The sequence below is a fragment of the Natator depressus genome, chromosome 2, assembly GCF_965152275.1.
Source record: "Natator depressus isolate rNatDep1 chromosome 2, rNatDep2.hap1, whole genome shotgun sequence".
In the NCBI taxonomy this organism is placed as follows: Eukaryota; Metazoa; Chordata; order Testudines; family Cheloniidae; genus Natator; species Natator depressus.
This window is the reverse complement of record NC_134235.1, coordinates 108,450,991-108,465,951: the sequence shown is the minus strand read 5'-3', so window position 1 is coordinate 108,465,951 and position 14,961 is coordinate 108,450,991. Positions and strand designations below refer to the sequence as shown.

At 40.9% G+C, this 14,961-nt stretch overlaps 1 protein-coding gene across 1 annotated transcript in view; it reads right to left on the bottom strand.

The window, feature by feature from the left end:
• JARID2 (jumonji and AT-rich interaction domain containing 2) overlaps positions 1 to 14,961 on the bottom strand; it is a 301,706-nt gene that overhangs the window by 77,016 nt on the left and 209,729 nt on the right. The window contains exon 4 of the mRNA XM_074944825.1: positions 11,366 to 11,535. Coding sequence (XP_074800926.1) covers positions 11,366 to 11,535 — 170 coding nt within the window. The remainder of the gene's footprint in view (positions 1 to 11,365; positions 11,536 to 14,961) is intronic.

Genomic DNA, 14,961 nt, shown 5'->3' with positions numbered 1-14,961 from the left:
GGCAGAGCACTGTGTATTAGTCTTAATTTTGAAAAGGGCTTTAGGATTCGCTGGGATGAAAGGTGTTATATACAAATGTAATATCATTAATGGAATGGTTCAAGCAATTAAAATCTGTTCACTTCAAAGCTTGCACAAAAGATATGGGATTAAGTCTTATGGATTTCTTGTCATGCCAAAAGCTCAACTTCAAATGCCCAAATCATTTAGTACTGAAAACCAGCTACGAAAATTGCCTTCCAGTTTTTTGTAAAACTACCTCAAGTCTTCATGTTGCAATTTCTTGTATTTTAGAATTAAACTAATCAAGGTTATGAAGCAATTAAACTTCTCTTCCCAAAGTGTCAGCATTTTAATGCCCTGCTTTCATAACTATATTGATAAATCTGCTATTTGATTGGAATTATCTTATTTGGCTTTCTTTAACCTGTTTGTATAGTTCTTATGTAGTTCGTAAGAGACTGAAGTTGGAAGTGACAGAGGAGGAGAAAGACCTCGGTATGTGGGTTGATCACAGGATGACTATGAACCACCAATGTGATGCAGCTGTGAAAAAGACTAATGCAGTCCTAGGATGCATCAGGCCAAGTATTTTCAGTAGAGACAGGGAAGTGTTAGTACCATTACGTAAGTTATGGTGAAACCTCATCTGGAATACTGTGTGCAGTTCTGGACTCCCATGTTTAAGAAAGATTAATTCAAACTGGAACAGGTGCAGAGAAGGGCTGCTAGGATGATCCAAGGAATGGAAAACCTACCTCATTATTAGAGGAGACTCAAAGAAGCTTGGCTTGTTTAGCCTAACCAAAAGAAGGCTGAGGGGAGATAGGATTACTCTCTATAAATATATCAGAGGGATAAATACCAGGGAAGGAGAGGAGTTATTTAAGTTAAGAGCCAGTGTGGACACAAGAACAAATGTATATAAACAGGCCATCAACAAGTTTAGGCTCAAAATTAGATGAAGGTCTCTAATCATCAGAGGAGCGAAGTACTGGAACAGCCTTCCAAGGGGAGCAGTGGGGGCAAAAAAAACCTGACTGGCTTCAAGACTGAGCTGGATACGTTTATGGAGAGGATGGTATGATAGACTGCTTACCATGGCAAGTAGCCGATCCGCAACTGCTAGCGGCAAATATATCTAATAGCTGGTGATGGGACACTATATGGGGAGGGCTCAGCGTTACTACAGAGAATTATTTTCTCAAGTGTCTGGCTGGAGGTCTTGCCCTCAGGGTCTAACTGATCGCCATATTTGGGGTCGGGAATGAATTTGCCCCCAGGTCAGATTGGCAGAGACTCTGGGGAGTTTTTGCCTTCCTCTGCAGCCTGGGGCATGGGTCACTTGCAGGTTTAAAGTAGTGTAAATGGCAAATTCTCTGTAACTTGTAGTCTTTAAACCATGACCTGGGGACTTCAGTAACTCAACCAGAGGTTAGGGATCTATTTCAGAAGTGGCAAGGTTCTGTGGCCTGCATTATGCAGGAGGTCAGACTAGATTATCATGATGGTCCCTTCTGACCTTAAAGTCTATGAGGGGGGTAGTTTAAAAATGTTATGACACACAAAGAGAAGATATGCCCTGTTAAGATAGCAGAGGATGGAGACAGCAGGCCACTACATTTTCTACCCAGGAAAATGACAACAGTTAAAGGGGTATGCCACAGCAGAGTGAATAAAAAAAAAATTTCTTCAAAAAAAATTTAATTGTTAATCATCTTTTGTTTTATTTAGATTATAATAAGTTTTTCTTTTTTTAACCTAAGCTTGTTTTAAATGAAATCTGAATTTAATATAAACTATGTTAAGCTCTAAAAATGTACTATAATCTCTTAAAACACTTCAATAAAAAAATGAATATGCTGAATCCAAGAGCTTCTATTAAAAATTTGGTTTTAAAGGCTGCTTTTCTACATAAAGAAAGAATTGGGGGAAAACATCTAACTTTTGAGGTCAATCTTTATAAATATGGCACAATAGGTAATGTACTGTATTAAGGGCTTGATCCTGTGGGAGACCCAGGGGCTGTGTACCCGGGTACAAGAGACTGTCCAAGTCATCACAGGTGTTGGGACCCAGCCTCTGACTCCAGGAGATACTATCATGTATCTCATGAGGATCATCCATTAACCCTTCCCCCTCCCATCTCCCTGGTCTCATACTCTTGTTTTAAAGCTTCTCCCTACCTGAACATACTAAAAATGTACAATCAGCATCTGAAAATATTAGGCAATATAATTGCTTAAATATATGTACATAGTTATAGTGTACCCTCCTAGGTAACAAACAGATGGTACCAAATCTAATGTAAAGGCTCTATTTAATTGTAAATTAACAGGTTTTAATGGCTATAGATCAACCAATGAGAATGCACCTTTCTTTAGAAAGTAACCAAGAAACAAATGGAAAGTTTATGAAAATCAATTATTTAAACTGAGACTTTCCACTTGATTTAAATCACAATTTAAGTTGCTGATTTAAACCACCTTGATTTAAATCAATCCACCCAGCTGTGACCTTAGGCACCCCTGTGTTCACACCCTACATACTACTGCAATAATTTTTGTACAAAATACGCCTTGTGAGATATCATTTGAAAACTAACTCCACACTGGTCAATAATACTATTGTAAAATATATGTAACAATGCTGTATGTGAAATTATGGATATTTACTAATGGTATGCTTTAAAATCTGTGACTAAAAGATGGGCAATTGCTAAGTTTTCTCCAGACAGTGGAAAGAGGCCAATACCTCAAACCAGGTGTGGCCCAGATTCGATGGGCTATTCATTCGTATTGGAGACTGCAGCAGGAACAGATAATTTGCATAGTAAAAACCAACAGCAGGGGAGGAACAATCAAGAAGCCTGATCTTCCAAACCTTGTGGCTCCTTTACTCAGCATGAACTAATGAACTTTATCTGGGGGTAACCTTCAGAAGAATACATTTCAAAGGCTTATTCAATTGTCAAAGGGAGGGGCAAAGAACCCGAAGTCACCCTTCACCTTAAGGAGACAAAGAAACCAAGCTATTTGAGCTCTGTGTTGGGTCCTGACCATTAAAAAGCTGGAAAGAAGACTGGGGGGGAGAGAGAGAAACCATCTTGAACGAAGACTATCTTGCTAGATTAAGTTTTAGACCTTTAGATTCATTTTTTCACTTTTGTTTGTAATCATTTGACTTTAACCCGTAAATCTGAATTTACTTAAAATCTCTCTTTTTGATTAAATACACTGGTTTTGCTTCTATTCTAAATCAACCAAGTGCTGTATTTGAATTGCAGTGATTATTAAAAACTCCAGTTAAAGCCACACGCTGCTGTGCTTTTGTCTCTTTAAAGGAGCAACGGGTCTTATTACTGAACATTTCACGGCAGACTATTTTGCGGAAATTCAGGACTCCGGGTGTGTTTGGGACACTTGGCTACTAGCAACCAAGGGTGGAGGAGACCAGAGCATGGCTGTGATGTGACAGGCAGGCTGATGGAGTCAAGAGTTGCTGAACCAAGGCTGCTTAACACACAGACACCCAGTGCACGCGTGTATGCTGGCTGGAGTGTCCACACAGGGAGCTACAACAGCATAGTGGCACTCAAGGTTCAAGCACTAACAGTGAGACAACCTCTTACTGGTCTCAACTGCACCCCAAAACGTGACACCTGCCCCATAGCCTATTTAAGGGTGGGATGATTGTGCGAGGACAGCAGAGGCAACACATGGCCGGGGGAGGCACCCGGGGTCATGTGTGCCCCCAGACTTCTGCCAGGTCACATGATGTGGCTGGGGCCCCTCCCTGTGGGACAGCTACCGGAGCTGGTGAGCTGCTCCCCGTGGGCAGAGGTAGAAGCAACAGCTGGGAGCTCCATGGAGATGCTGCTGCTTTCTGGGAAGGGAGACTGAGGGTAAGGAGGTGGGGGTGTGGACTTGAGCTGTGTCTTTGAATTATGTTCTCCCTCCGCCACCCCCATCAGCACGTACGGGTTGTCTCTGGAGGACAGGGTCACTGGAATGGTGAAAGGTGCCAAAGTTTGGAAAAATATGCATATCTTTGCTGCAGTGACAGTGGAGTTTGCTGTTTGCACACGTTTTCGCAACACTGCAGCATTTTAAAGTTGATGAAATTGTTAAATCACTTGAAAGAGTGAAGAATTGTGCGTTTTGGGTTATGAGAGGGCAGAAGTTCTGTTAGCACAGACTGAAAGCTGTATTTTGAGGCCTTAATTACTGAGATGCCTCTACTTAGGAATCCCTAAAAATCAATAAAAACCTAGTTCCCAGATCTCCAGCTTATTTTGAAAACTGACCCTAGGAAAGCTTTCTAATGTTGGCTACTAATCATCATCTTTGCTACTACTACCTCCCCTGAAGAACTCATCTCCCCTGAAGGGTGGAGGTGGAGTGGAAAGAGAACCAACTCCCTAACTTCTATTGCTCCATTAACATTTTTAACCTGTAAATAATTGTAGGTGGGTAAAGGCAACTTAAAAACAGAAGCTATTAGGAATAATGTGTTCTCAGTCACAGAAAATACAGTAAAAGTACAGGCTATTGTACTACAGCATAAAGATGACACGTTCCTCTCCACATGAACTACTGAAAGATACTAATTATGCCTCTGGCAAAGGGCACATGAGCTCCTTCAAAGAAGCTATTTAAAGATAAGAACACTGCAGGCAAACACTTCAGATGTATTTGCACTATTCGATTCCTTCTCATGTTGGAAATTCTGGGGCATGATTTAAAAACTAAAAATAATAAAGGAACGGGAATTCTGCCAAGCTTGGTCAATGTTGTATTCTAAATACTTTGAAAATACTATTAATTGTTAAAGTTTTTTTGTCTTAGTTAGATGACTTTTTTAAAACAAAACAAAATTTAAAATGCCCATTAATACCCATTTTCAAGTGAAGAGTTTGAAAAATCAATGAATAATAATTTCAGAAGTGTCCACAGCCCTCACAATTTGTGCTAACGAAAACAAGCAGGAATTAGTAAATTCTCTCCTCACTTAAATTAGAGCATGTTTAAAAAGAATAATTAGGATCACAAACTTTCAGAGAAATAAAGAAGAACCCAAAATAATATAGATCCCAGTCCTACAAAGGGATCTCTAAGCATGGGCTTCTTCGCCCTCTGTGGAGTCTCACCGTCTTCCACCAACAGCCTGTATATAATATTCTATGTTCCTGGAATTAAATTAGACTTTCCAGCTACATTTTTGGATGTTAAAAGCCATAAAGAAAACCTTCCCTCCTCAAGGGAAGAGTGAAGATCTTGCTCTTAGTGGAATTTTTAAATTACTGTACTTTCAGGGGAAAGCGTGGTATAAACGTTCGTTTCACAAAGTACAGATGACAGGTTTCAGAGTAGCAGCCGTGTTAGTCTGTATTAGCTGTAAGTTTACAAAGCTCAGTGTATCTTCCTGAAGTCACTTACAGAGAAACAAAGCTAGTTCATTAGCTTCTATTGGCAGGAAAGATTCACTTTATATGAGCATTTGTTCAATACTTTAAAGGACTGTAACACTTTTATGAAGGGATAGAAATCTCTAGGTCCTCATGGACTTTAACATCAAGGTCTGATATTTTGTATACCATCTGAAAAAGGAATTTGAGCAGGAAACCCAATAGGGTCCCTTCATTTCCCCACTGCCTTATGAAATACACGAGACATAGTGTACAATTTATTCCAAATATGCTCTACAGCCAACAGAACAGCAACACTTTGAGGCCCACCAGAAGTGTGTAAAACTCCACTGCTGTGAAACTGGCCTAATTAGCCCACGTGGTACCTTTCTCAGAATGAGTGATTGTTGTAACATACGTATCAAACATTTAAACAGTGCCATACATTTATACTCTGTTTTCAACAAGATGATTTAGAAAAAAATTTACTCTCCACATAGTATCACATTGTAGTTTTCAAGCTGTCACTGAGCAGATACCATCACTGAGCAGATATCAAAGCTCATACTACTGACTTATCAGCCAAACTAGTTCCCAATCCTGCAAAGTGACAGAGTCCCACTGAAATCAACAGGACGCTGCACGAGTGGATCACCCTGCAGGACTGTCTCATTAGCTGACCCGCTGCACAGTTTTCAAAGATCTGAACAAATGTTCTATATGTGCCTCGTGATACTATGTTACCAACAATTATATCACTGCTAAACCTATAAATTGCCATGAATTTCAGTGTTTTACAATACTAAGGTAAACTGTAAAAGAATTGGGTGGGGATTTAGCAGCACAGCTCTTAGTAACAACTGAAGCTACAGAGTTGAAACCCCACATGAAAATTTTTGAAAATTTGCCTCTTGGTGTTTAATAAGTGATTGCACTGATAAAGAAAAAAAGTCTTGTTATGCTTGCTTAGTGTGAGCGATCGGGTGCAAGCGAGAGAAAGACCGAATCAAACTGATCTGAAGATCTGACTGGAATTTTTCCTCCATTTATAAAGGGTATTGGGTTCACTACCTATAGTTTTTACCCACTTTTCAACTCTAACAACATGATTAAATCAGATTAACATTAGAAGAGAGAAAGTTGCTTCAAACATAGACAAGACAGACTTTTTATTCCTCTGTGCCTCATGTTTCTAGCCAACAGTTTAAAATCAACTTCAAATGTTCTTTACTGTTTAACAATCACCAGTATAAAAATCCATCTTAAAATGTTGCATGTGCTGAAGGATGGGGGTGGACTGTGTTAAAGAGAGCTGGGGTGGAAAGAGATGGGGGGGTGGGGGGGGATTGTGGATCACAATGCAAGATGTGAAGAAAATGTCAGTTTTTAAATTTTTTTTAAACTGTGGTTACCAGATGTTAAAGGGACATTCTCTTCTCCATTAAGGCTTAAGAATGACGTTTTCTACAACATGCTTTTAACTAAGGCTGGCTATCAACATTTTTTTTAAAAACAATAAAGGAAGTTATTTTTAAACAAACAATGTTCTCTTGCAGCACTTTATTCATTTGCAGAATACTGCAGCCTGGAGTTTGAGATCCAACAAACTTAAACTAATCAGAAACTGACAGATGGACTTCAATTTTATTTCTATTCTGTCATTATTGCCCATGTTGAGCAAAATGTAATAAGTAAGATTGCATAAAATGAGAAAGGTGAGGAATTGATATAATTTTTTAAATTTTAGATTCAATAATCCTTGTGTTAGTAGCAGAGATCCTTGAAATCCATTTGCCTCTGAAAAATGTAAAAAAAAATGCAGAATTTGCATTTTTACAGAGTATCTTTAGTTTCTACATTCTGCGAAAAAAATAAGTACATATCTTAACTATTAGCTAAATTTTACTGAAAGTATCAGTGTCACTTATTCAATGAATGCGACCTACCCCTCTTGTGGTTGATTTTTTAATGGGCTTTAAATTTACACAGCTAAACATACTCCAATAAACTGCTTTGGGCACATATATAGAGAGGTTACTCAACAGCGTGTATGGATTTGTGTTTTAATGCATCTCAAAGTTCACTTCAGCCTCCAGCTGTGAGTAATTAAAGTTATGAAGAGATGCCGAAAACTTTATCACCCCTAAAGACCATGTCACTGAGTTTGGCATGGACAAATTTCATGTTGATGGTAACGCGCTGTCCTGTAGATTATGTTTGAAGGCAGACAATTGTAGAATACATGTAAAGCTCCGAACAAACTGGATGAAAAGGAACGAAAACAAGAGGCAGAAACAGCAAGGCCATTGACAACAGTAAAGAACCAATGCACTGTGACTGGATCATTCTATTAATTTTATTTTATTATAATGATTGATGGCAGTGGCAGGCATCAAACTTGCTTAAAAATTGTAAATATATCAATAAAACATTATGTTCAAATGAAATCTATATATATTATGGCTAGGGAAACTGGAGTTCAACCTTTAATTTCAATCGCAGAAAAACACTTTTTTTTATTGGGGGACGGGGTTAATTGGATAATTTGGGGTTTTTTTAATCACAGAAAACTCTGGTTATTAGTGTAACAGGTAAGATTTCTTTTTTTTTAAATGCAAGAATTTTAACCCATCAGTGTCATTTTAGGAAAGATTTTATTAGGAAAAAAATATAAAAAGTACAATCACCAACTAGTCTAAGTTTCCTGACTTCCCACTGGAGGTCAACGGTGTTTTCTTTGGGAAACAAAGGCTTAATCTGGGGGGAATCTTTAAAGTGTCTCCACCACTGCTACTTGCACATATTGGGTGAAGTTCCTTTGTATAAACTTCGTCCAATCTCTTCTCTCTGTAACTTTTTATATTATAGGTGTGAAAAATAAATACAAAATAAATATACATATAAAAATCTGGTGAAAATGAAGGTGTAAAATGTGCATTAAGGGCCACATTTGATGCTCTGCCTCCAGGAGTCCGTTGTCTCCTGCAGGCACAGCACAGAATCTGTACCCTACTGCAATGGCCCCAGCATAATTCAGAGGAGCCTGGCTCCTCTAAATTATGGCATACTCCCCAGTGCTCCCTGTGGCTTGAAGCACAAGCCAGAATGGACATTCTGACACGCACTATGGCCCACCCTCTCCTGCCCTAGGCTCCTTCCCCCAACATGTCCCTGTTTAAGGCAATCCAATGCAGTGCCTTCCCCCAGAGTCCCTGTGTGTTGTTCTCAGACCCTATACAGTGACAATGGAACGGTGTACTGTTTATTTTTTACCCTAATACTGTATTTTTATCTATTACTTCCTGGGGGAGGGAATCTACATATAACCTTTTGTTAACATGCACATATTGTTTGAAAAACATCCATATTTCTGGATCTTGAAGAAATTTGGAATTGACCGCAGACCTTCAACAACTTTATAAAACTTCTATTACTTTACAGAAGAACGTCTATTAGAAGAAAATTACAGATACCAGATCCAAATGTTCACTATTAAGAGAAAAATCTTGCTGCATGAAGCATTGGATCAGGAGAAGATACCTGTATCTCATATTGCATTATTCAAGTCAGATTGCTGGGGGTAAAGTCTCCCCCCTTTTCAAGTCGCCTCTCCATAGGTGTGAGGGCCTTAAGAGATTTAACAATACATATTTAATAAGGAGAAGAAAATATATATGTACAAATGCACCCATGTGCACACACTTATTAGCTCAACTTTCCCACAAACAGAATGCGTCAATTGGCCCTGAGCACTTCAGCAGCGTGCTGCCAACAGACAGAGCAAATTACCACACAGCAAATTAGATCTAATCCACAGAAATGTAGAAAGGGATTGAGTCTGCATTTTAGTCTCCACTGGATGCTACTTTTCCCAATCCATATATATAAAAATAAATAACCTTCCATCCCTATCCTGGATTACAAGAGAACTCTACATACTGGATGAGAGAGTCAAGATAGGCAGCTTGGCAGCCTGGTTTCAAGCCATTAGCAGCAGAATACATAAGCGTAGGAAAATTCAACCATGCTGAACTAGAAGGAGAAAAACCAAGGCAGGCAGCTATGATTGATGCTGAGCAGTTGTATTCCAAGAGAACTGTGCTGTAAGAGAAGCAATAGGAATCTGCAAAATGGTAGTAGTAACTGAGAAACGAGGCAAATGTAGCAAACCTCAGGGGATTAAGTCCATCGCGTTAGGATTCTGCCAGTAGGGCCAGCACTATCTGTAATGAAGGCACTATCTGTAATGAAGGCCTTCAACCAGGCTACAGGAAGGAAAGGGCAACGGCAGTGTTCTTCACTGCAAGCCCTGCGAGACAGTGGTGGCCCCCTCAACCCTAAGTGCGGCTCCCTAAATTCCCTCTAAGCTGCGTGGCCACACAGCAGGGTATGAACAGCTGTGAAATAGGGACCTGGAGACAAGAGAGTTTGGGGTGGGAGGGAACTGTGGAGGGGAGCAAGTTGGGGCTTGCAGGGCTGCTGTGGGCCTCTCCCCGGCCCCGGATCTCCCGTGATGCCTACCGGCAGCGGGGAGAGAGGCCCCTTTCCCAGACCTAGCTGCTGCCGGCAGGGAGAGGGCTGGTGGAAGTCCTCTGGCCCCAGCCTTGGGGCAGCCTGCCGGGACCCCAAACTCCTCATCCCCAGCCCCACCCCAGAGCCTGCACCCCCAGCCAGAGCCCTCACCCCCCTCTGCATCCCAGCCCTCTTCCCATGCCCTGAGCCCCTTCCTGCACCCTAAACCCCTCACCCCGACCCCACCCTGCAGCCCTCACCCCCCCGTATCCCAGCCCTGAGCCCCTCCTGTACCCCAAGCCCCTCATCCCGAGACCCACCCCAGAGACCTCACCCCTGCACTCCAACCCTCTGCCCCAGCCCTGAGTGCCCTCCTTTACCCTGAACCCCTCGCCCCCGCACTCTACCCTGGACCATCACTCACACTCCGAACCCCTCGGCCCCACCCCATGTGGCTCTCACATTTAAGGCTTTTTGCCAAAGTGGCCCCTACTTCAAAAGTAGTGAAGAGCACGGGGCAATGGCAACAGCAACCCCTCTGGCACATTAAATATGAGCACCATCTAGCTACAAAGGGACCTATGGCAGTCCCAGCACTCTCAGATGAAGGAATAATGGCTATAATGCAGGTCTAATGCCACAATCAAGATATTGAACAGGAGGCCTCTGCTGGGGGGACGAAGGGGGGATGAAAAATCCCACCCTGGGGGAAGCCTAAGTGTGACCTAGCAGTGAGGTACAGCACTCAAAGCGAGTCTCTGGTTTTATCAGGACAGAATTATCAGTATGTCATTCAAAGGCTCTCTTTTCACTGTCAAAAAACTGTGTTTTTTCAGTGAGAACTGACACAGGCTAGCAAGAGGTTCACCATATCTACCTACCTCATGGTTAGACCTACCGATGCCTTGTTTCCACTATGGTTTTACAGTGAGATAGTGAACATGCATCAGTTATCCCACTGAATAAACAGATTTTTCTTATTCAAAACCAAAACCAAAATCAACCTTTTCTTCTAGTCAGATAAAGCTTGTTGCTCTGGGATTTAGCTGGTAGGGTGAAGAGCAGTTAATGAACGCTCCATATGTAGAGAAAGGGAATAACCAGCTAGATTTCCACTTGTAGTGGAAATAAAGAGGTACTTGTGAGGGTTAAGCGGGGCCTCAGTTTATACAATCAGATATAATTGAGAGAGAGGGAAGGACAAGGAGAAAGAGTGCTAAGCATAAAAGTAATTTCCATTTGCTCTGTTGTTGGCCTGATTCTATAATCTTTATATTGATGAAGTAAAACGCTACTCCACTGTATCTACAGTCAGACTACTGGGTGGAAATGTGTGCAATACGTTCAAGTGCAGCACCACTGCGTTCAGCTAGACTGTACTGTGTGATACTGCAGCTTGTTCTCCGAACTACAGGTTGTTGCCTTAGGCTGCTGTAAAATTCCTACCTCGAAGGCAGAGAAATGTAAGGAAATCTTCTGTCTTGGGCTTCCTTTTGGAGAGGTCAGAAATCTGGGTAGCTGGAGGGGGTAACAACGGTTCCACTATCTTTACTGGAGTTGTGCTGGGACTGTTTGGCTGGGATTGAGCAAACTTCCTTTGTGCTTGCAGCCTTGGCCTGTGAAAACAAGAGACCACCACACGCGTATTAGGCAGAACCGAGAATACAGACTTAAATTTAACAATTCACTGTGAGAAGAGCGGAATAAATCAATCTATTACCAATAACATCTTCCTCAGTTGTGTTTAGTCCACATTTTTGGAGTGTAACAATTAGGATTTATTGAGTTTGAGAGAAAGTTTGTTTTACCGCAGTTATTTTAAAGTATCTGTTGCAATCTTAAAAAAAGAACAGGAGTACTTGTGGCACCTTAGAGATTAACAAATTTATTAGAACATAAGCTTTCGTGGGTTGTAGCCCACTTCATCGGATGCATAGAATGGAACATAGAGTAAGAAGATATAGATATAGATATATACACTAATAGAGAAGGTGGAAGTTGCCATGCAAACTGTAAGTAAGGCTAATTAAGAATTTCCAGGTGATTTTTACCTAGCTTACACTAAGTCAGTGTAGCAAACCAGGAATTTTTCACCCATAAGCGTGACAAGCATACTGTATGTTCCAAACATTTTCACCCGCTCCTTATCATTAAATTACACCAACTAGTATCTGCTATTTTTCCTTCATGAAAACCTCTTTCTTAAAAAGGTACAAATATATTTGTTACTTTGGTTCTACCCTAGTTCACATTTTGCTTAATTTATCACTGAACATTTTTAAATTAAAGTTTCTTAACTTATTCCAATTCACTAAAACTGACTATTAGAGATAAAGTGGGTGAGGTCCAAAATAGATCCAATATCTTTTGGTGAGAGACAAGCTTTTGAGACACAGAGCTCTTCTTCAGGTCTGGGAAAGATACTCCCAGTGTCACAGCAAAATGCAAGGTGGAACAGATTGTTTAGCATAACTAGTTAGCACATATTCTAAGGGACCATTCATGTGGAGTGGCCTGTTAACACCTCTGCAGTCATAGGACAAAAAGAGAGGGTTAGTGAGCTGCAGTCCATTACACCTTGCATTTTGCTGTGATGCTGGGAATACCTTTCCCAGACCTGAAGAAGAGCTCTGTGTAGAAGTTGGTCCAATAAAAGATATTATCCTGGGGCAGACATGGCTACAACTACACTGCACAAAACTGAGAGTGACAGAAATCACAAAAGTTTAATCCAGGAGCATCAACACATACTTCAGTTGTATTGTTGAACATCCATAATTGCAGTTTCGCAAAGCCTCAAGGAAAGCATTTTATTTTTGACCGGCAAGTAAAATATCAAGTTTTATTTCCAACTGTCAGCAGCAAGCAAGTAGATTTTGTACTTGGGCTGTAAATATTCAAGGACAATTTTGCAAGGCTGCATTAGCAAGAACGAAGAACAGGGAAAGGCAGAACAAGGTTATCTTGTTGCTTGCCCTCTGTAACTAGCTGTACTTCCTGGATTAATCTTGGGTATGTAGGCTCTACCAAAATCTATAGGGCTCTACCAAATTCACGATCTATTTTGGTCAATTTCACAGTCATAGGATTTTAAAAATCATAAATTTCATGATTTCAGCTATTTAAATCTGAAATTTCAGTGCTGGAATTGTAGGGGTCCTGACCCAAAAAGGAGTTGTGCAGTAGTCACAATGGTATTGTAGGGGGGGTTGTAGTCCTGCTACCCTTACTTCAGCGCTTCTGCTGGCAGTGACGCTGCCTTCAGAGCTGGGCAGCTGAAGAGCGGTGGCTGCTGGCCGGGAGCCCAGCTCTGCAGGCAGAGCCACTGCCAGCACCAGCGCAGAAGTAAGGATGGCATGGTATGTTATTGCCGCCCTTACTTCTGCATTGCTGCCTGCAGAACACTGCCTTCAGAGCTGGGTGCCCAGCCAACAGCCCACCGCTCACTGGGCACCCAGCTCTGAAGGCAGCATAGAGATAAGGGTGGCAATACCATGACCCCCGCTAAAATAACCTCCCTTCCCCCCCCCCCCCGCATAATCCCCTTTCTGGTCAGGACCCCCAATTTGAGAAATACTAGTCTCCCCCGTGAAATCTGCATAGTATATGGTAAAAGCACAAGACCAGATTTCACAGGGGGAAACCAGATTTCACGGTCCGTGACGCATTTTTCATGGCTGTGAATTTGGTAGGGCCCTAATCATCTAATTTGGCTGAGATGACTGAAAACAAGAAAAGTGGACTTGGGACTCATATCACAAATGAGAAAACTCACCGATTCAATGATTCTCATGGGTACTCACTTGCAATAATAATAAATAATTTAGAGCAGAAATTTGTTCTAGGAAAAATACCCCTGTGCAGGGCACTTAACTGGAGGGGAACAACTGTGTGTCTCACTTTGACCGTGATACTGCATAGCACTCAAGTCTTTTGGAAGTGAGTGGGAATTAAGTTCTTTCCTGAACTGAGCCCCTGTCAACCCAGATTTCTAAGCATTCCAAGAGCTTGACAGAGAGAACACAGTACAGAATAAAAGGGCGTCATAGAAGTCAAAAATCCAAATGTTATTCAGATAGTTAGACATCAACAACTCACAATCTCTATAATTTATAACTTTATAAAAGCTAGTTTAAAATTCCCGTCTTCAATTAAAAAAGAAAAAAAAGGCAGCTAACCTATAGACGGCTGTTAGTGGCGTGGCTGGAAAAAGATGATAAAAAGACCTAAAATATCAATTTTTAGAGGAGAGAGAAGGCAACTTTACATTGATTACTGGTTCTACTAATGCAATATTTATCTAATATGAATTTGAGATCTGTAACAAATACTGCCACAGAATAATCCAGGTTTGTCATTGTATTGTAAACAATCATCGTGATTCTCTGATCAAATTATACACATTGAAGTACAACGATGACAAAAATTTAGATGTAAAAGACAATCAATTAGTGAGGGTAAAACCAGTAATCTGCAACCCTCTCCATTTTCACAGCTATTAAAACTCTGCCATCCAGCCGTTCAAACCTGTAACAAGTTTTTGCTAAGGAAAGAGATGGCATTTAGAAACCATATCACAGCACTAAGTGCCAAAGAGCAGCATCTATATATGTGATCCTAAAAATATCTAGTAAACAATACCTTAGGAGAACTGTTAGGGACTTACAGGTAGCATAGTCGAGGGAGACTCTGAAATCTGTCTGCATAGAAAAGCTATACATGGGACTGGAGGAAAGCAGGATTTTTTCCTCCCAAGAACTTCAAGATCTGCCTTAAATCTACAAAGCCTAGACATTTCAGAGTTAAAATACCTTGTCAGGCTTAAGCTGCTCTCCAAACATACATGTATATTAACACCAAAAGAGCAGTAGAAGTATCATCCACATACTTCATGGTTTTATCTTCAAAAGCTTTGTGGTGGATACTATGCACAATGTGTGTTCTCTCAAGCGAAGGGCCAATTGCCTAGCTAAAACACTGAAAAAACAGCAGTGTTATATATACCCTCTAATAATGACAGAAAATGAATTGTTAACAATTCC